General features: G+C 40.8%; 3 protein-coding genes across 7 annotated transcripts in view; all 3 read left to right on the top strand.

The window, feature by feature from the left end:
- Window positions 1-16,753, top strand: part of s100u (S100 calcium binding protein U) — a 282,508-nt gene that overhangs the window by 264,367 nt on the left and 1,388 nt on the right. Inside the window, exons 1-2 of one of the 3 annotated variants that reach the window (XM_058405226.1) lie at window positions 12,619-12,783; window positions 16,383-16,509. In XM_058405226.1, coding sequence (XP_058261209.1) covers window positions 16,390-16,509 — 120 coding nt within the window. In that variant the 5' untranslated portion in view covers window positions 12,619-12,783; window positions 16,383-16,389. Of the gene's footprint in view, window positions 1-12,618; window positions 12,784-16,377; window positions 16,510-16,753 lie in introns of those variants that run through there. The other 2 variants (XM_058405224.1, XM_058405225.1) reach the window with 2 other exon arrangements.
- On the top strand, window positions 916-9,802 carry pbxip1a (pre-B-cell leukemia homeobox interacting protein 1a). 3 transcript variants are annotated; one of them, XM_058405208.1, is made up of 11 exons: window positions 916-1,055; window positions 1,947-2,040; window positions 2,828-2,912; window positions 3,035-3,108; window positions 3,519-4,350; window positions 4,445-4,672; window positions 4,810-4,833; window positions 5,422-5,453; window positions 5,610-5,672; window positions 5,807-5,969; window positions 7,724-9,802. In XM_058405208.1, exons 2-11 carry the CDS (start codon window positions 1,972-1,974, stop codon window positions 8,557-8,559), a joined length of 2,406 nt encoding a protein of 801 aa, XP_058261191.1. In that variant the 5' UTR covers window positions 916-1,055; window positions 1,947-1,971; the 3' UTR covers window positions 8,560-9,802. The 3 variants fall into 3 exon arrangements, with proteins under 3 accessions (XP_058261191.1, XP_058261192.1, XP_058261193.1); XM_058405209.1 differs by lacking the exon at window positions 4,810-4,833 and having other exon boundaries at window positions 7,724-9,801; XM_058405210.1 differs by lacking the exon at window positions 3,035-3,108 and having other exon boundaries at window positions 1,014-1,055.
- On the top strand, window positions 9,921-11,101 carry s100a11 (S100 calcium binding protein A11). Its single transcript, XM_058405232.1, has 3 exons — window positions 9,921-10,075; window positions 10,420-10,573; window positions 10,750-11,101. The coding sequence occupies exons 1-3, from the start codon at window positions 10,035-10,037 to the stop codon at window positions 10,882-10,884; spliced, it is 330 nt and encodes a 109-aa protein (XP_058261215.1). The 5' UTR covers window positions 9,921-10,034; the 3' UTR covers window positions 10,885-11,101.

Raw genomic sequence — 16,753 nt, forward strand, 5'->3', positions numbered from 1 at the left:
CTGTGTCCATACCAGGGCTCCTGTTCACAATAAGCTCATATGTAACATTTGACATTGTACTTTTAGTTTTTTTTCTCATTAATACTTAACTGAAAGAGAAATTTTAATTATTTTAAAATTATTATAATTTTAATTATTTAATTAGTTATGATAAAAATGTGTCATATCACAGAGCTGCATAGTGGTAGACCGGTCAGAATGCACATACTTCCCCCTGTCCACCATAGAAAGTGCCTAAAATGGGTTCATCAGAATGGAACAGAATATTGGAGCAATGGAAGACGGTCGTCTGGTCCAATGAGTTCATTTTATTTTTGCATTACGTTTACGGCTGGCTATGTGTGTATCTGAGTCAGCCAGAGAAACAAGGAAAAATGTATTTGTTGTTAATCAGTACAAAGCTCTAACATTTTTAACCTATTGGTATAACTAGTTATAACTTATAAACTAAGTTGGTGTAACTAATAAAGCGAATTTGCAGCAACTGCAGAAAGAGAATTTATTACTAACACTGTAGACAGAATGGGACCCTGCCCTTCATTTGGTTGATATTTTAATGTCCTCACTGCACATCCTACATTCATATAGTTTCAATGTTATCACTCAAAGGAATAAAATTTAACTTGTTCCTTTACCCAGTGATGTAATATTCGGCTAATGTTATTAGGTTGGGACAGTCCACTTGGGAAACCCCAACAAATATAGCCGCTTGCTCTGCAGACGTGTCAGCTCCGGGCTGGAGAACGTGTCCCAGCCTTTCCCCGTATATACAGAGGACGCACACATGTTGTGATGTCACTTATCTGTGCGAAAGAAAGACTAGAGGAGCTCAGACTGTCCCTCTCACCTGTAACTGTCCATCACCCTGAGCACCAGGCTGCGTGAGGGACCTGATTGGCCGATTCCTTCTGACGTCACTGGACACCATGCAGCTGTAGGCGGACGCGAGTCGGAATTCCCGAAGTTCCCAACTTTGGACACACAAACGCTTCAAAATCATTGAAGCAAAGACAAAGGAGGAGAGAAGGATTCTGAATTTGCAGTTTATAAATACGGTATGAACATTTAAGGACTGGAATGAGCTCCAGTCCACACCCGGGGCCGTCCAGGAGCCGTGTCGTGTCTGTACAGTGGGAACACTGGGATCTCTGGAAATTATACATTGCTTCATGAGGTTTTATTCAGATATCAAAACTTCTGTCTAGATGGCATGTAGGAATTTTATAAATTTATTTATTTGATCACAAATATTTTGAGTATAGACTCCGTTAGCTGTGTTTAGCTAAATCATTGCACTGGGTTTATTTGAGTGTCGGGTTATGATGAAGCTCAGTTTACATTTTATTTACTATTAACTATTTTTATAATAAACACGGTCGGATTTAATGTTATTTGAGCGTCTAAAGGTTTAATATGTTAAATACATGAACAGGCTCGTGCAGCGTGGTTAGATCTTTACAGTATGGGATGTTGGTGGTGTTTATCTAGACTGTTTAGAAATCTCTTCTTTGCTTTTTCCCAGATAAACTGCCGGAATGTTTCTCTTTAATAACATTGCTGTTATGAGAGCCTGCGCCCCGGCTGCGCGTGTTATTGTATCCCAGAAGGCTAAACGGTCGTGACGTTCGCGCGTGCGCTCGGTAAATTACGTCATTGTCGTGATCCTGGGGGCAATAATACTACTGCATTCCACTTACCTCGGATGTGGGAAATGGGAACATCCCAATAGGATTACGTCATTTTAATGTTTTTTAAACACATTTAAGGGTAAGAAGTGCTCGTGTTTACATGCGTGAGCAGCCATTTTGGTTTGACGTCACTTGCTGAACTCGGGGATTGAGGAGACTCGCTTTCCTGTTTTTTTTTTTTGTGAGGTCGGAAATTACGAATTAGGGCTTTTAGTTGAATGCAGCCTTTAACTTCATCTTAATTATCCTATTTTGCAGCTGCTGAGCCAGCCACACTGAAGTGATGTCCGATAACAGCACCGGCAGCAGCAGCGGGTCATCCAGTAACAGCTGGACCCTCCTCTCCCCAGAGGTACACAAACAGAAACATTACACAGGATTATTTTGCACAGAAAGATACTTAATAAAAGAATGGGACATATTTGGTTATGAATTTTCTTTTTCTTAATATAGTAGAGTTTTAGACTTTTAAATATAACCCAAGTCCAGAGCTTGCTTTATGAAACACTGATGGTTTCTCAGTTCATCTGTCTACATGTAGTTAGGCAAGGTATTAAATAATGATTGATCAATTAGAGTGGTGACTGTGAGCCAGGCCAAAACGTCTGCAATACAAGGCTTTCCACAAGGTTTAGGAGTGTGTTTATGGGAATTTTTGACCATTCCTCTAGAAGCACATTTGTGAGGTCAGGCACTGATGTTGGACGAGAAGCTCTGGCTCACAGTCTCCACTCTAATTCATCCCAAAGGTGTTCTATGGGGTTGAGGTCAGGACTCTGTGCAGGCCAGTCAAGTTCTTCCACACCAAACTCACTCCTCCATGTCTTTATGGACCTTGCTTTGGTCACTGGTGTGCAGTCATGTTGGAACAGGAAGGGGTCATCCCCAAACTGTTCCCATAAAGAGCATGAAATTGTCCAAAGTGTCTTGGTATGAAGCTGAAGCATTAAGAGTTCCTTTCACTGGAACTAAGGGGCCGAGCCCAACCCCTGAAAAACAACACCTGGATTCAATGATCTGGAGGGGTGTCCCAAAACTTTTGGCACTATAGTGTACATGCTGTATTTCCTCCTGGTTTGTTTGGTTTGAAATTGTTCTTTAAATTGTGAAAACTGAAAGGCTGGTTTTATTTATTTCAGGAAGCTGCCGTTGACACTGCTGGGCCGGTAGATGATGGAACTGAGAGTATTGGTGATGTACCAAGCCTTTCAGAAGAAGTTGCAGGTTAACTCATCAGTCCTGCACCCGCATTACATCTCATTAGACACAGTTAGTGTAACTGAATAGAAACCTTAACATGATCAGTGTTTTGGTGCGTCTGAATTTTACACCTCTGTTTATCACAGGTAGTGCTTTTGAGGTGAAGCCAAGTGATAGTGAAGCTGCACTGGAGACCATCTTGTCAGAAGAGGGCCACCAGGTTATTACTAGCATTCATATCAAACCCTTCAGTGTATCCATTTTCTAGGAACCTACTCTTAAAATCTTATAGTTCATCATTTACATGGTTACTAACTAAAATCTCTTAACTAAAATTGCTTTCTAATCTCTGTTCATATTATGTCAATACTAACAGAATCCTAAACTAAAGGAAAGTTTTAAGTATGTGTAGATGTAGAGCTGTGGTCCAAAACAGCATCAAATTAAATAAATATTTACAGCAAAGCACAGAACTTACAAGTAAACAACACAGCAAATAATTGCTTAAGATACAAATGCTAAACCTGGTGGTATCTAGAGGCAGCGATTTTTAAAAAAAAATAATTTATATGTGACAAATATAAAATCTGTAAAAGGTCTTTAAAAACATGCATGTAAAATGTCTTGCAGGTTTGCCAAGAAACATCCCCAGAATTATTTGAAGAGGGTGCAGTTTCTGGTCCAAGCGTCGAGGCTGATCCTGAGATTTGTGCACCAGTGATCCATGCTACTATCACAACATCTCCACCAGACAATGATCTGCTTGGAGCAGTTCCCTTTAGCATAGCTACTGAGTCGTCCCTCTTTCTTACACATGAACCTTTCCTTGAAACATCCTATGAAGAATCTTTATCTGATGTACAGCCTACCTTTGATTTCCAACCCAAACAATGTCCCCTCACTGAAGTTGGACCTGAATTTGTGGATAAAATTGGTCCTGCCTCAGAACCTAGAGCTGAAATTGGTCCTGCCTCAGAACCTACAGCTGGATTTAGTCCTGCCTCACAACCTAGAGCTGAAATTGGTCCTGTCTCAGAACCTACAGCTGGATTTAGTCCTGCCTCACAACCTAGAGCTGAAATTGGTCCTGTCTCAGAACCTACAGCTGGATTTAGTCCTGCCTCACAACCTAGAGCTGAAATTGGTCCTGCCTCAGAACCTACAGCTGAATTGAGCCCCTCTCCCTCTCCTGATCTCCCAGAGTCTTCTTTCTCCGATGTTACTGCAGATGAAATCCTCGTCTCTGCCGTTGGTCATACTTCTGCAGTCCCTGTGTTACATGTTCACAGTGGAGAAGGCTTCAGTCCTGAAATCTCATCTCCTAGTCTGTCTTCAGAAATTAATGTTAGCTTTGCAGCTGAGAGCCCTTACCCAGAAACCCCTGCTTCCTCTGTCTTGGAAGAGAAAGAGCTTATAGCTGACAGAGAGGAACATAAATCCTTATATGTTGAAAGGGAGGCAGGTACAGTACTTACAGTGGTCTGCCTAGTTCTTCCTCACTATCACCTTCCCATCCCTGTCATTTTTATTCTCTTATCTTCTCCTGTTTTGTTCAGAATCCCTTGGCACCGATATGCCCTTTGAGCACCAAGAAGAGGACACTGGACTTCGACAGAGACGTGTACGCTCTAATGAGGAACTGAGACAGAGCTCAGATGAGGAAGATGTGGAGGAAACAGAATTTAGGCTACCAGACAGGAAAGAGGAGAAACCTGGCTTTTCACTGAACCACCTGATCATTGGAGCTCTGGCACTGTTGTGTCTAGGCTCCTTTTTTCTCTCTGGTGAGTTATGTAGTTGTGATATGAATATTTCCTAAAAAAAGAGCAACAATGACCATGCATGTCTATTTCCAGATTCATGATTTCAGAAATAACATGAAACTTTTCTGCTGTTGCATTATACTGTGTTGCGTCTCCAGGTATCACAATGGACCGAGTCGGTGGTAGGTACAGCTAGATGGCAGTGTAAGCTTGTGTACTGCGTACAGGTCGAGGTCTCCCTTTAGTGCTGATTCAGGATCATCTTAAAATTCTTATAACGTTTCCCGTGACCTCTACTGAAGGAAAATATAATATTGGACCTAGCTCAGAGACAGAGGGACACTTCTACCAAAAACCTGTACACTTATTCTGACTGAATAACATCAGATGCCTGCACTGTGTCTCTCCTAATGTTTATTTTCTGAACTACGTTATAACACTACATGCAGTGTGAACTGTTTAGTTGATATACATGACACTTGTATGGTGTCATTGCACTGTGTGAGAGCATGCTGAGACAACTTTTGGAATACAGTTGTATGCACTTACATAATTGTTGGCTAAACTACTCGGTCACTTAGGGTTTGTGATGAGTATCTGTTCTAGAAAATTGTAAATGGATAGCTTTTCATTTGAGGAAACAAAGCATCGGAATGTTGTGGCACTTTTACTTACATACATCTCTTTTCATGCATCTTGCACCTAATTAATTTCCCTGTCTCTATCCTAATTCTCTCTCTCTCTCTCTCTCTCTCTCTATTTCCACCCAGATGACTTTGATGGCTCAGAGTTAAGTGACCAGGTAGAATTTTTTTCTACATCTGTTCTACCTTCCTTTGTTTGTCCCATTAGCAAGAAGAACATTTCTTACATGATTTGTCTTATTGGTGGCTGTTTGTGTGGAAAATGCATCTTTTGCAGGTTTATCTAATCAGTCTGCCAATCTGTTCCACCCCAGGAACTTCTTGAAAAACTTGTTGAAGAAAACAAGCAGATTTCCATACTGGAGGCCCAGATACAGGTTGGAATAACAGACCCTTGTGTTACGGTTCATCCTCATCTGGATGTCCATCTTTTTATTTTAATGCATAGGTTGTTTCAGCATCATTTTATATAATGATACTTTTATACATACGCAATGTTTCAATTTCCCAGACACAAAAAGAGGATCTGGACAGAGCGTTGAGGGCAGGTGCAGAGAGAGGAACCACTGATGAAGAACATGCCAGGATGAAGGAAGAGTTGTCTGCATTGCCAAGCCTGAAAGAAGAATTAGAAGCACTTAAAGCTAGGGTTTCTGAGCTCAGCCAGCTCACAGGTACAACACAGCTCTTCTCAAACTTCTTTTCATTTCCAAATCTTCTAACTTGTTTGACTTAGGAATAATGAAATTTGTTTATTAGAGCTTTGCATTGTGTTAACAAAAGCTATAAACAAGCAGCATTGACTTTAAAACTGTTTAAATTTCGTGTTTTTATAAACCTCCCCGGAGCAGTCAGAGTTTACAGTCGATCCTGAGCTCGAGTTACTGACTGTGAGGAGATTCTGTGTTCACATGAGCTTCATTTGGGATTATTCTAGTTTCCTTTGCCTTTCAGAAGTTAAATAAATTAGCTACAAATTGTAGATGTGAACGAGGGTTTGACTGACTGACTCCATGGTGTCCTTACAACAGACTGGCCAGTGTTTCAGGAATAAGCTCCAGCTTCACCACACCCCTGACCAGGATAATGTGCCTACTAATGAATGAATTCCTCGACCTCCACCTTGTCTTTCCCTGTACACATTTGGCCAATGACTTTTGTTTCATTTTTAGAAATTTTTAAACTTTGGATCTGATCTGGTATTTACAGAGGTTACTAGTTTCTCCACATCCATCAGAAATAAACTCATAAGTCAGGGAATAAAAAGATATCATATGGAATGGGACAAGTGAGAAAATATCAAAACTATTGAACACCCTTTTGTTCTATATAAAATACATTCAGTAAACAAACCTTTGTGCAGTAACATTAAAGTGAATAACATCCATTATGTCATTACAGTGTCGGGGGGTGGAATATATTAGACAGCAAGTGAACAGTCAGTGCTCAATGGTGATGTGTTGGAAGCAGGAAAAATGGGCAAGTGTAAGAATCTGTGGGCCAGATCTGTGGGCTAGACGACTGGGTCAGAGCTTCTCCAGAGCAGGTCTTGTGTTATGTGCAGTCGTTAGTGGCTATTAAAAGTGCTCCAAGGAAGGACAACCGGTGAACCGGGGTCATGGACAACCAAGAGTTAAGGCTAGCTGTCTGCTCTGATCCCATAGAAGATCTACTGTAGCATAAACTGCTGAAAAAGTGAATGTCTTGTAGAAACGAGTCAGAACACGGGTCAGAGCATCACAGCTTGCACAGCTTGTATATGGAGCTGCAGAGCAATCAGAGTGACCATGCTGACCCCTTTACACCACCTAAAGCTCTTACAATGACCCACATGATCATCAGAACCGGACTGCTGAGCAGTGGAGGAAGGAGGCCTGGTTACGGTCAACATGATAGGAGGATTTAATGGTGTTTCTAATCTGTGTTTAAACCACTTTGGAAGATGAACAAACACTGTATAAAGAAATAGTTGGCTTCAAATTTACATCACAAAAACCTGTCATTTTTCAGAGGTGTGTAGATTTCCTTATATCCACTATACATTCAGCTGAAGAAAATATAAACACAGGAGGAAAACATTATGAAAAAGTTAGGATTTAAAGATGGTGTATATATTATGAAAGATGGTTCCCTGAAAAAATTAAATGACTATTTACACCAATGATCAGATGAACTAAATGAAATTTTGATTGATTTTAAATTTAAGAAGGTATTCCAGCCATTATTTTTGGCTTAGCTCTAAAAACCACTTTATTTAATTTAAATTCAATAAAAGTCTTCACTAAAATGGACTTGGCATGTCTGAGTCAGTTGACATGATGTGTTATTATGAATTGAATGCACTGGTGTGTGGTAGTATTATTTTATTGATTTATTGCTCTTTTATGACCGAAGCATTGCATTTTCACATTTTTGACCTGTCTCTTAGGTGAGGAACCTTCAGAACATTCTCCTGGTTTTGGTAAAGGAGGTCAAAATCTAGCAGGACCTGATACACGCTGGGGAAAAAAAGAAGCGCTTAAGAGACAGAAGATTCTCTTGGAACAAAGTAAAACACGATTGGAAGGAATGAAAAAACAGGAGTGGCCCAAGATGAGGTTACGAGAAAGACTGTCTGAGATGCAGCAGAGATTATCAGAACAGGTGGACCGCATAGGCAAGAAAGACGAGTGGTGGAGGAAGCACAAAGGAGGAGAAGATAGGAAAGTTGAGCGAGGTGACAGTGTCCAAAAGCACAAAGAGTTCGTGAAGAAGTACCGCGAGGAGTGGGAGCATAAAAAGGCCGAGAGGAAGCTGGAGAGGGAAAAGAGGAAGCAGGAGAGGTCTTGGAAAGCCAGGCCTGGTCACAAGCATAAGCATGATCATAAAGTGCACCAGCACCATGAATCGAAGGACTTCTGGAAACTTCAAGAGAAGAAGCTCAGGAGAAACCAGAATGCTCCTGAACACTGCCACGATGTGTCTGGCTGCGCTGAAGCAGAGGGCCTCGTTCATGTTAAGCTCTCTGATTTTCAGGGCCTTCTGGATACCTACCTGAACAAATTGCAAGGGCTCAGTGTGGAGAATAAGGAAGCTTTCCATCATCTTGTTGCTCAGTTTTTCCACAGTGGTGTCTTCAGCCATGACAAAATGCTCTTCAGTGAGTTTGCAGAAGATGTGGCAGACATCTTGGAGGACCTGGCGGATGTTCTTACGGACGATGATGTGCTGGAGGAGGCGATGGAAGAATTTGAGAGGGACGCTCTGTGGCAGTTTGCTGCATAGAGCATCAAGTCACAGCAGCACTGAGCAGGACAGCAAATGACCCAAAAGATACCACGTGATGATGAGCCGTGAGCAATGCTCTCACTATACCTTTCTTTTTCCCGAGCTATATGATCTAACACAAATATGAGGAGTGTGTTTCTGAAGTCTTTTGTAAAGTAATTTGAGTGGAAAAACATCACACTGTTAGGACAGGTCAAACATTTTTCCCAAAAGCTACATGCCCTAACTGCAGTATGCTTGTAGAGTCTGTAAGAGTCTTTGTTTTTCTGGAGTCTGGTTCCTGCTGACTGTATAAAGCTGTAGTTACTTTATTAGTAACCTGTTGCATTTTGCTGTCATGTAAAATCTTCAATGCTTCTGTTGCTCCACATTAGTGATATGTTCAGCAGAAAAGGAACACAGTGTAAGACACAGATGAAGGAATGTGTGTGTGTGTGTGTGTGTGTTTGTTCATTTACTCTGGACGACTTCTCCGTACCTGTTTACACTCACACTCGCTCAAGTGTCAAACTGGTTTCTGTCCTGTGTTCATATGACCTTGTCAGTCAGTTGTTTTGGAACCTTTTGAGCTTTTATTTTTACTCTGCATGCTAGCACTTTTAACTGCTGAACTGATGAGCGTTATCAATTTGAATCTGCACACGAGAACAATTTCTAGAAATTCAGTTATCAGTTATCTCCTGTGCTGCATCTTACTGACACCTACGTTATCAGATTTGTGCATTAAGTAAGTTACAGAAGTGATTATCTGGAGATGTGTGTTTGTTTTGCTAATGTGCCTTTATTGTTTGTGTGAGAAGTTGGGAGTCGGATGAATCCCATGATTTCAGTTAAACAAGGGAGTTAGAGATACGTTGATAATTAATCTGTCCATTTTATTGGAGCCTATCTGAAGAAAATGCCTGCTAAAAAATGTTGAATTGTTTTCCAGTCTTTTATTGTTATGAACGGTTATTTATTAAAGTTGGACTTTTCAAAGCCACATTTGGTTAGAATCAGATGATTTTTTTTCACACTACAGTTTAAGACTCATTTCAGAAGAAACCTCCTTTGTGTCAGGAAATTAATTTATGATGGTCCGGTGGCTGGCCGCAGCTCAGATAATAGATTATAGTTCACTTTGAATGGTTTTAAATCCGAATACAAAATAACTATATATTTCAATAAAATATTAAAAATATGTTACTTTAGATTGGATTTTTTTGCATCGTTGCATCTTCACCACTATTTTATTGTATGAAATGCTTATAGTCTGCTTATGATCTCTATGTGTTTATAATCTACACATTAAAAGAGTGTCACCATGGAAGCACATTGTCTGTTTTTATTTGCAATGGAAAGATCTCTAAAGCAGATTAGAGCGGCTTCACCGTTTGTGGGATCTGCGTTTTGTTTGGGGGAAAGGCTGGTTTTCCGCTGAGCTGTGCTTTAGGGTGAAGGGAATAAAAGTGGAGCTGAAAATGAACTGAAACATGAGTTTGCTGGCTTCTGCTACCAACACACAACTCCTCAGGTAAACAAGCTCCCTGCTTTTTACTTCTTCTGTCAGAACTCTTTAAAGACACACTTTGGCTATTTTTGTTTGCTAAATCTAAACTAAAATTAAGATTAAATTTATTGCTTGTTTAATTGATGAATTTAATTCATTAATGGAAGAATGGATCATGTTGAACCTGTGTTGTTAAGAACATGTCTTCAGCTTTTCTGAGTTTCAAACCTGTTATTCCGTCCTTTATAAAATGATCTGAACAGCAACTGATCTAGAAATGGTAGCAGGTTTTTTTTGCATTGGCTTTGTGTACTAATTGTGACAGTAACTTAATAACTATTAAGTTATATTATTATTGCTTTGTCTAGTGTAAAACTCCTATTCCAGATAGACATGGAGCCTGCCATTAATGTCCTTGTGGCTCAGTTCAAGACTTTTGCTTCTAAAGATGGCAGCTCACACACCCTGAGCAAAGAGGAATTCCAGACCCTGGTGGCGTCTCAGCTACCGAACCTTGTCAAGGTCAGAGCCTCTGTTTACGATTCTCACGTTTGACTTATTGTTCTTGCTTCGTCTTTTTAGCTCACAGGCAGGAACACAATATAAGCGCCTTTATACTGCTACAGGATTGCATGATTATAACTCTCTTGCTGAATAATTTTACAAAAAATCCCTCTTTTCTTTGTGAATACTTGCAGAATGCCGGCGATCCTGCTGTGATCGACCGTCTCATGAGCTCCCTGGACGAGAACAACGATGGGGAACTGACATTTCAGGAATTCTGGCAGCTGATTGGCAAACTGGCAAGCACACATGGTGGCTTCAGCCAATAACTTTACAGGCAAACAATTTGAAATATCTCACTGACACATGTGCAAGCAATTCAGGACAAGTGGAACCATGAGAGCTTCCCATCTAGCTCTAACACAAAAGCGTGTAAGTTAACCATTGACACCGACAAGAGACGTGAAATAAAAAGCTATTGTTGTAGTCATGAGATTATCTTGGTTTTATTGACCTTATGGACCTTGCAATAAAAGATTACATACATGTGGTATATTCAGCTCATTCTTTTCCTTTCTCTGTCTTCCTAAGTCAGTAGAGAGCTGATCTTTACAGTTTAAAACTAAAGCAAGTTCACTGACTCATCATTATATTCACTTATTTCTCAGACATTTACTAAAGAAACACTTCTAAGATCTCATAATAATCAGCATCATCTTCCAGCTGGATGCTCTGACACTAGAAGAGTGGTATAAAAGATGGAGACAAAAACATCGCTGTTATAATAGCTGCAATATGTCATCATGTAAACTTCTAAATCGATAAGATAGAGTTTTTTAACTATTACCAAAAAATAAAGCAAAATAATTGTGAATTTTAGTAGCTGCGTAATCCTTAATTATTTAATTGGGATCCGATGTTATACTCAACACAGTGGCCACAGTTCTGTGTGTATATATTTGATGCTAAAATAATTTAGTAATAGTTCAAAATTGACACAGCTGCCGCAGATGTGAGTCTCAGTAACAGTTTATGAACATGGCTGAGAAGCTGCACATTTACTAAAGCAAAACAAGACTACTCGCTTTTTATTTATTTATTTTTTTAAACTTATTCATTTACCTTCATTGCCCAACCTGCTTAAAAATTAACTGCTGATTTGGCCTAGTAAACACATCAGCCTTTTTTTATGTGCTGTGTGCAACTTATGTGCCCCGAGGCTTGAGCAGAGGCAGGAGGCTCTTTTGTTCACATGACCTAACCTACTCAAACAAAATAAGAGGTAGGCCTGAACAAAGGAATGATTGTTGTTTACGTACACCGACACAGACAGGTACAGTCACACATAAGCAGGGTGGTGCCACCCTCAGGCATGATTACACACACACACACACACACACACACACAGAGAGGAAACACCAAGAACTATGCAGATTGTGTAGTAAATAGGATCAAGAGATGCATTTCTACCTCTGAATGTAATGCTACTGCAGAGATACTTTATTTCAACCTCAAAGCAGGATTATTTTCAGGTAAAGTGACAGGACACTGAGTGGTTGAGGATCTTGGACTTACTGATGCGGGGATTTGAACTCACAACCTTCTGATCAGCACCTTAACTGCTGAGTCTCAACTGTTTCTTAAACAATACACACCAACAGAAAGGTCAGTCCTGATATTGTGTTCAGTAGTAAAATTAATTCTGCATAATAAATCTGTCCTACTCCTCAATGAGAGGACACAAGAGCGAGTCTACAGTTTATTGTGCAACTGTGTAGAACCACACACACACACACACACACACACACACACGTCCTCTCTTCTGTAACCCCCGAGTAAAAACCCTCCCTTCCTCCCTCAGTGTTTTGTACATAACAGCTCTAAACTCTAATGCCACTAAACAACAACAACAACAACAAGCAGATGAAATGAAGTGTCCTGTGTTGAAAATGTAAAAGTTTTTCCTTCTGTAACTTTTCCAGCATTCCCCCTTCACTCTCCACATATTTTCTCCAGTCTCTCTCTCCAGTGTGCACGCCCTCTGACTTGTCAGCGAGGGAGGAAAAAAGTTCAGAGAGAGGAGGAAAAACCCGAAATCGCGGAAGAGATTGTCTCTAGCCCTTCTAGTTTGACAAGTTTTTTTCCTTAGTTGCTAAAGAAGAGACTGGAAGGGAAAGAGGCGTTAAACACGGTTCAGTCAGTCGCGTGAGTGCCGGTGTGTTTTGATGGTAAGTGCCCCTCTGTACACTGTGCGGTTTTCTCTCTGCGGTACTTTGTGTCCAGATGTGCGGGTTTTCCGAAGCGCTGTTTGATGGCGGGTTTTGAAGCGCCACGTTTTCGATCCGCCCTTCCAGCGCGGGACTGGCCTGGGACCGCGGCTTCCCCACCGAGTCACGCGCTCATATATGCCTTGAAAAAATCACACTTCAACTCCACTTTTCTTTATTAAGGACTGAAAGAAATCCTGTGGCCGAGTTTCAACTTTTTAAGCTAAAGTGTGATCTGCTTTGTTGTGGAGTTTAATATGGCGAACTGTGCGTACTGGAGAGAGAGAGAGAGGGAGAGAGAGAGAGAGAGAGAGAGAGAGAGAGAGAGTTTACTCAGGAATTTCCTCGACATGTAATTATTTTTTGTCTCTCGCTGACATCTAACAGTCTGTAATCTACACAGAGGAGCATTAATAACCTAATTTACCGCCTTATTAACTTGGTTAAGACATTTTTACTACAAAAAATGCACAAAATAGCACAAAAAGAAACAAATAGAGCAATGAGTATAGATGAGCCTTTTATTATTATTATTATTATTATTATTATTATTATTATTATTATTGTTATTATTAGTAGTAGTATCTCATGTCTTTTCCCAGCAGAATGTTATTCTGGCTCACAGCGGACTGTTTTGTGCTGACTCTGTCTATCTCCTACTCTCCATAACAGTTTCTGTTTCTGAGAACATCTAGGAGAAAAACACATATCGATTTCGATTTAGAAAAGTAGGCCTAGTGGATTTTATTTGCTGTAAGGCAGGAACATCCTGGCAGATACACAGACTGAAGAGTGTTTTTCCTGAACATTTTCCTGAAACTCTATTTTAACCAGCAGCAGTGAGACTGACAGAGAACATGTCCGATTATCTGTCTCGGCCTTTCTGGTTTATATGCGATCTAATAAACGAAGGTTCCACTAGAAACCATTTTGGGGATTTTTCCCCCCAGTAGCACTGCAGTAAGGTTCCTACAGGCATGCAGCATATAAAGAGAGAACTCAGTAACCTCTATAAAGATCTCTCAGACTGTGTTTTTAATGGTGAGGGTGGGTTCTGTGCGCCAGAGCTCGGGCTCAGACTCCACTCCACTTTATAATCCCGAACATTTTTTATTCTCGGACATGTTACCATGAAAAAGACATGACAAAGATCAGACATGCATTTTGTGCTTGACCCGTTTCCGCTTGGATTTGGCACATGGAGGTAGTTAGGAATTCCGTCTGTATGATTTTCAGGGCGCGCGACCCGGAGCGGTGAAGTGACAGCACGCGCTCGCTCGCCGCCGCCGTTTATTTATGCAGCTTCAGCTGGTTCCTGTGTAAATCTTTAATGGCGGCTTTATCGTCGTCCTTCAACTCGCACAGTGTATCGCGTTCGCCTCGGAGGAAAAGCAAATCTCCTTCAGTCCCCTTTGCTGGAGAGAAACGAGAGCCCGCGAGGCTTAAAGTGTATATTTAATGATGTACCGCAGGGTGTGTGTGTGTGTGTGTGTTTGTTTATGCTGATAAGTAAGATCTGAATCATAAGAAAGATAAAACTGGCTAAAGTAGTTGTGGTTAATTAGTGACCTGATTTGTCATCAGGGAAATTTGTGATAAACTTTTGGTGGTAAAAAAGCAGACCTCCGGCAGCACGGGGATAATTTGCATATGATTGACCAGGTGCGTCTTTAATTATTTAACTGACCCCAAGACTGAAATAGCAGCGGTCACTAGCGGTCATCCTGAGGCACTCAGAGCAAACGAACTGGACAGAACAACTGTAGGTGTAGATGTAACATGGCAGACCAGTCTTATGCCTTATCTTATCTCAGAACCGCGCGCGCTGCGTCAGGTGGCTATGTGTGTGTGTGTGTGTGTGTGTGTGTGTGTGTGTGCAGCCAGAACATAGACATTCCCACAACTGAGTTCAGAAAAGTGTTCAGCCTCACACACGAGCGACTACTTTCATAAGATCACATTAAATAAAGCTTTATAAATCGTCTCGTGTGATGATCATGGATCTCTTGCAAGAGTGTATGGCAGACTGCATTCCTGTGTCAGCTGATCAGTGAGGAACTGTCCGGTGAAGTTAGGAAAGATCTCCACACACTCCTAGATACTGGAAAGTGAAATGACTTTTGTAGGATTTGAATTTCAAATAGATGAACATCTTACATCTTCAGAACTGAATCTCTTGGCCAGCATGTTGACCGCTCTACTCAATCACAAACGGTTGGGTTTCATAGCGTGATCTTGCGGATGGTTTCCGTTTCCTGTGCTGAACACCAGAGATTCACACCGTAGTGCCTTCAGTCCTCTGGCAACCGCTCTATGAAACCAAATACTTTAATAAGCTACTACTGTGTCATGTTCTCCCTTTGCTAATTAGTCTAATAGCTACGTTTCCTGATTGGTTACTGTACATGTGCATATTGCTTCAGCCTGCAGGACTGAATCTAACAATCCCAAAGATAACATTCATTTGCATTGAACTTATTATTCATGTTTGAGACTCAGAGTAACTGTGCGTGGAATTCCCGCTACTAAGAAACGAATGATTTGTTTTCTCTTGCCCTTAACTGTGTCTGTATCACTTTCTTTTTCTTTTTTTCATCTGAATTTCTGGCATGCGTCTTACTTGTTGAACTGACACTCTTAAGGAGTAGATTGCAGCATTCCATCGCTCACAACTACATAATGAAAAGGGACGGTGTGATGACATATGAGCAATGGTATGTGACACAGAATGACAGAGAAGAACAGCTAAATGAGCAACTGACCAAGAGTGAATGTATGTGTAAACAAAGAACATGTTCAGAGCATCACAGCTGGCAAGCTATAGAATGAGTAAAAATGGTCAGGGTTCAGGTAATCCCTCAGGTAACAAAAAGCGGCTGTGCAGTCAGGCCTTCGGGAGATCGGATGACCTATCGCAGATCAGGAGAGTCACTGAGGCGACTCCCTTCTCTCGTCCCTTATCTGCAATCAACTGTCAGCCCTTAGATCTTCATACATAGAACTCACTTCACTTTTCTAGTTAAACCAGCTGAAGTATCTAATGCTTGTCACTTACCAAGCAGCCAAAGACCTTGGGGTTATATTGGACAGAACACACATCTTGGGTTAGAATAGCAGACATTTTTTTTAAAAATAGTTGTTTTGCAAGGAATTTAGGAATTAATCAGAAAGCCTAAAGCGTGTGATGGTCGAGGTTCTGCTCAGCATTAAATCCTTGACAGTATGTCAGTCTTGTATTATAGATAATGACAGTTCAGTCACTTCAACCTCTGAGCAAGCATTTCTCATTCAGGGCAGTTCAGTTCTCATTCAGGGCAGTTCAGTTCTCATTCAGGGCAGTTCAGTTCTCATTCAGGGCAGTTCAGTTCTCATTCAGGGCAGTTCAGTTCTCATTCAGGGCAGTTCAGTTCTCATTCAGGGCAGTTCTGGGTTCAGTTTCTGCCATTTGTGCACTAAACTACACTAGATGTCTGTATGATGCCTATGTCTGGTCTTATATAAAGAACTCTTTATATCATTCATATAGTCTAATCCTCTCTTCATGATTGTGCCAAGGTAAGAGCAAACATGGAAGGAGCTATCAAGACAGTTGTGACAGTCTTCTTAAAGTCAGCAAAAGGCAAGGAGAACCTTGGAGGAAAGGACTTCCAAAACCTAGTGAAGAACCAGCTGAAGAACATACTGACGGTGAGAAACTGTGGTCTTCTTCTACAAAATCCAGACCCATTATTCAGTCCCATAATTCACCATTTCATCAACTGATAACAATTTGGAATCTGACACTGTTTTCATTTACCTATAAGGTAGAAGTCTGTTTCATGCCAGGACTAAAGCCGTTTATAGGCTAAATCATTATGCATTCATTTTCAGTAAGTGATTTTTCCCAGTGAAGGTCTTAGTGGATCTGGAACCTATCCCAGGAAGACTGAGG

Source organism: Hemibagrus wyckioides, linkage group LG12, assembly GCF_019097595.1.
Source record: "Hemibagrus wyckioides isolate EC202008001 linkage group LG12, SWU_Hwy_1.0, whole genome shotgun sequence".
In the NCBI taxonomy this organism is placed as follows: Eukaryota; Metazoa; Chordata; class Actinopteri; order Siluriformes; family Bagridae; genus Hemibagrus; species Hemibagrus wyckioides.

Bases quoted from the DNA above. Each gene is read 5' to 3' on its own strand.
- pbxip1a (XM_058405208.1), top strand. From the start codon at position 1,972: ATGTCCGATAACAGCACCGGCAGCAGCAGCGGGTCATCCAGTAACAGC. The intron at 3,109-3,518 runs GTTATTACTAGC...AATGTCTTGCAG, and splicing joins TGTCAGAAGAGGGCCACCAG to GTTTGCCAAGAAACATCCCC. The intron at 5,970-7,723 runs GTACAACACAGC...CCTGTCTCTTAG, and splicing joins TGAGCTCAGCCAGCTCACAG to GTGAGGAACCTTCAGAACAT.
- s100a11 (XM_058405232.1), top strand. From the start codon at position 10,035: ATGAGTTTGCTGGCTTCTGCTACCAACACACAACTCCTCAG. The intron at 10,076-10,419 runs GTAAACAAGCTC...TGCTTTGTCTAG, and splicing joins ACCAACACACAACTCCTCAG to TGTAAAACTCCTATTCCAGA. The intron at 10,574-10,749 runs GTCAGAGCCTCT...GAATACTTGCAG, and splicing joins AGCTACCGAACCTTGTCAAG to AATGCCGGCGATCCTGCTGT.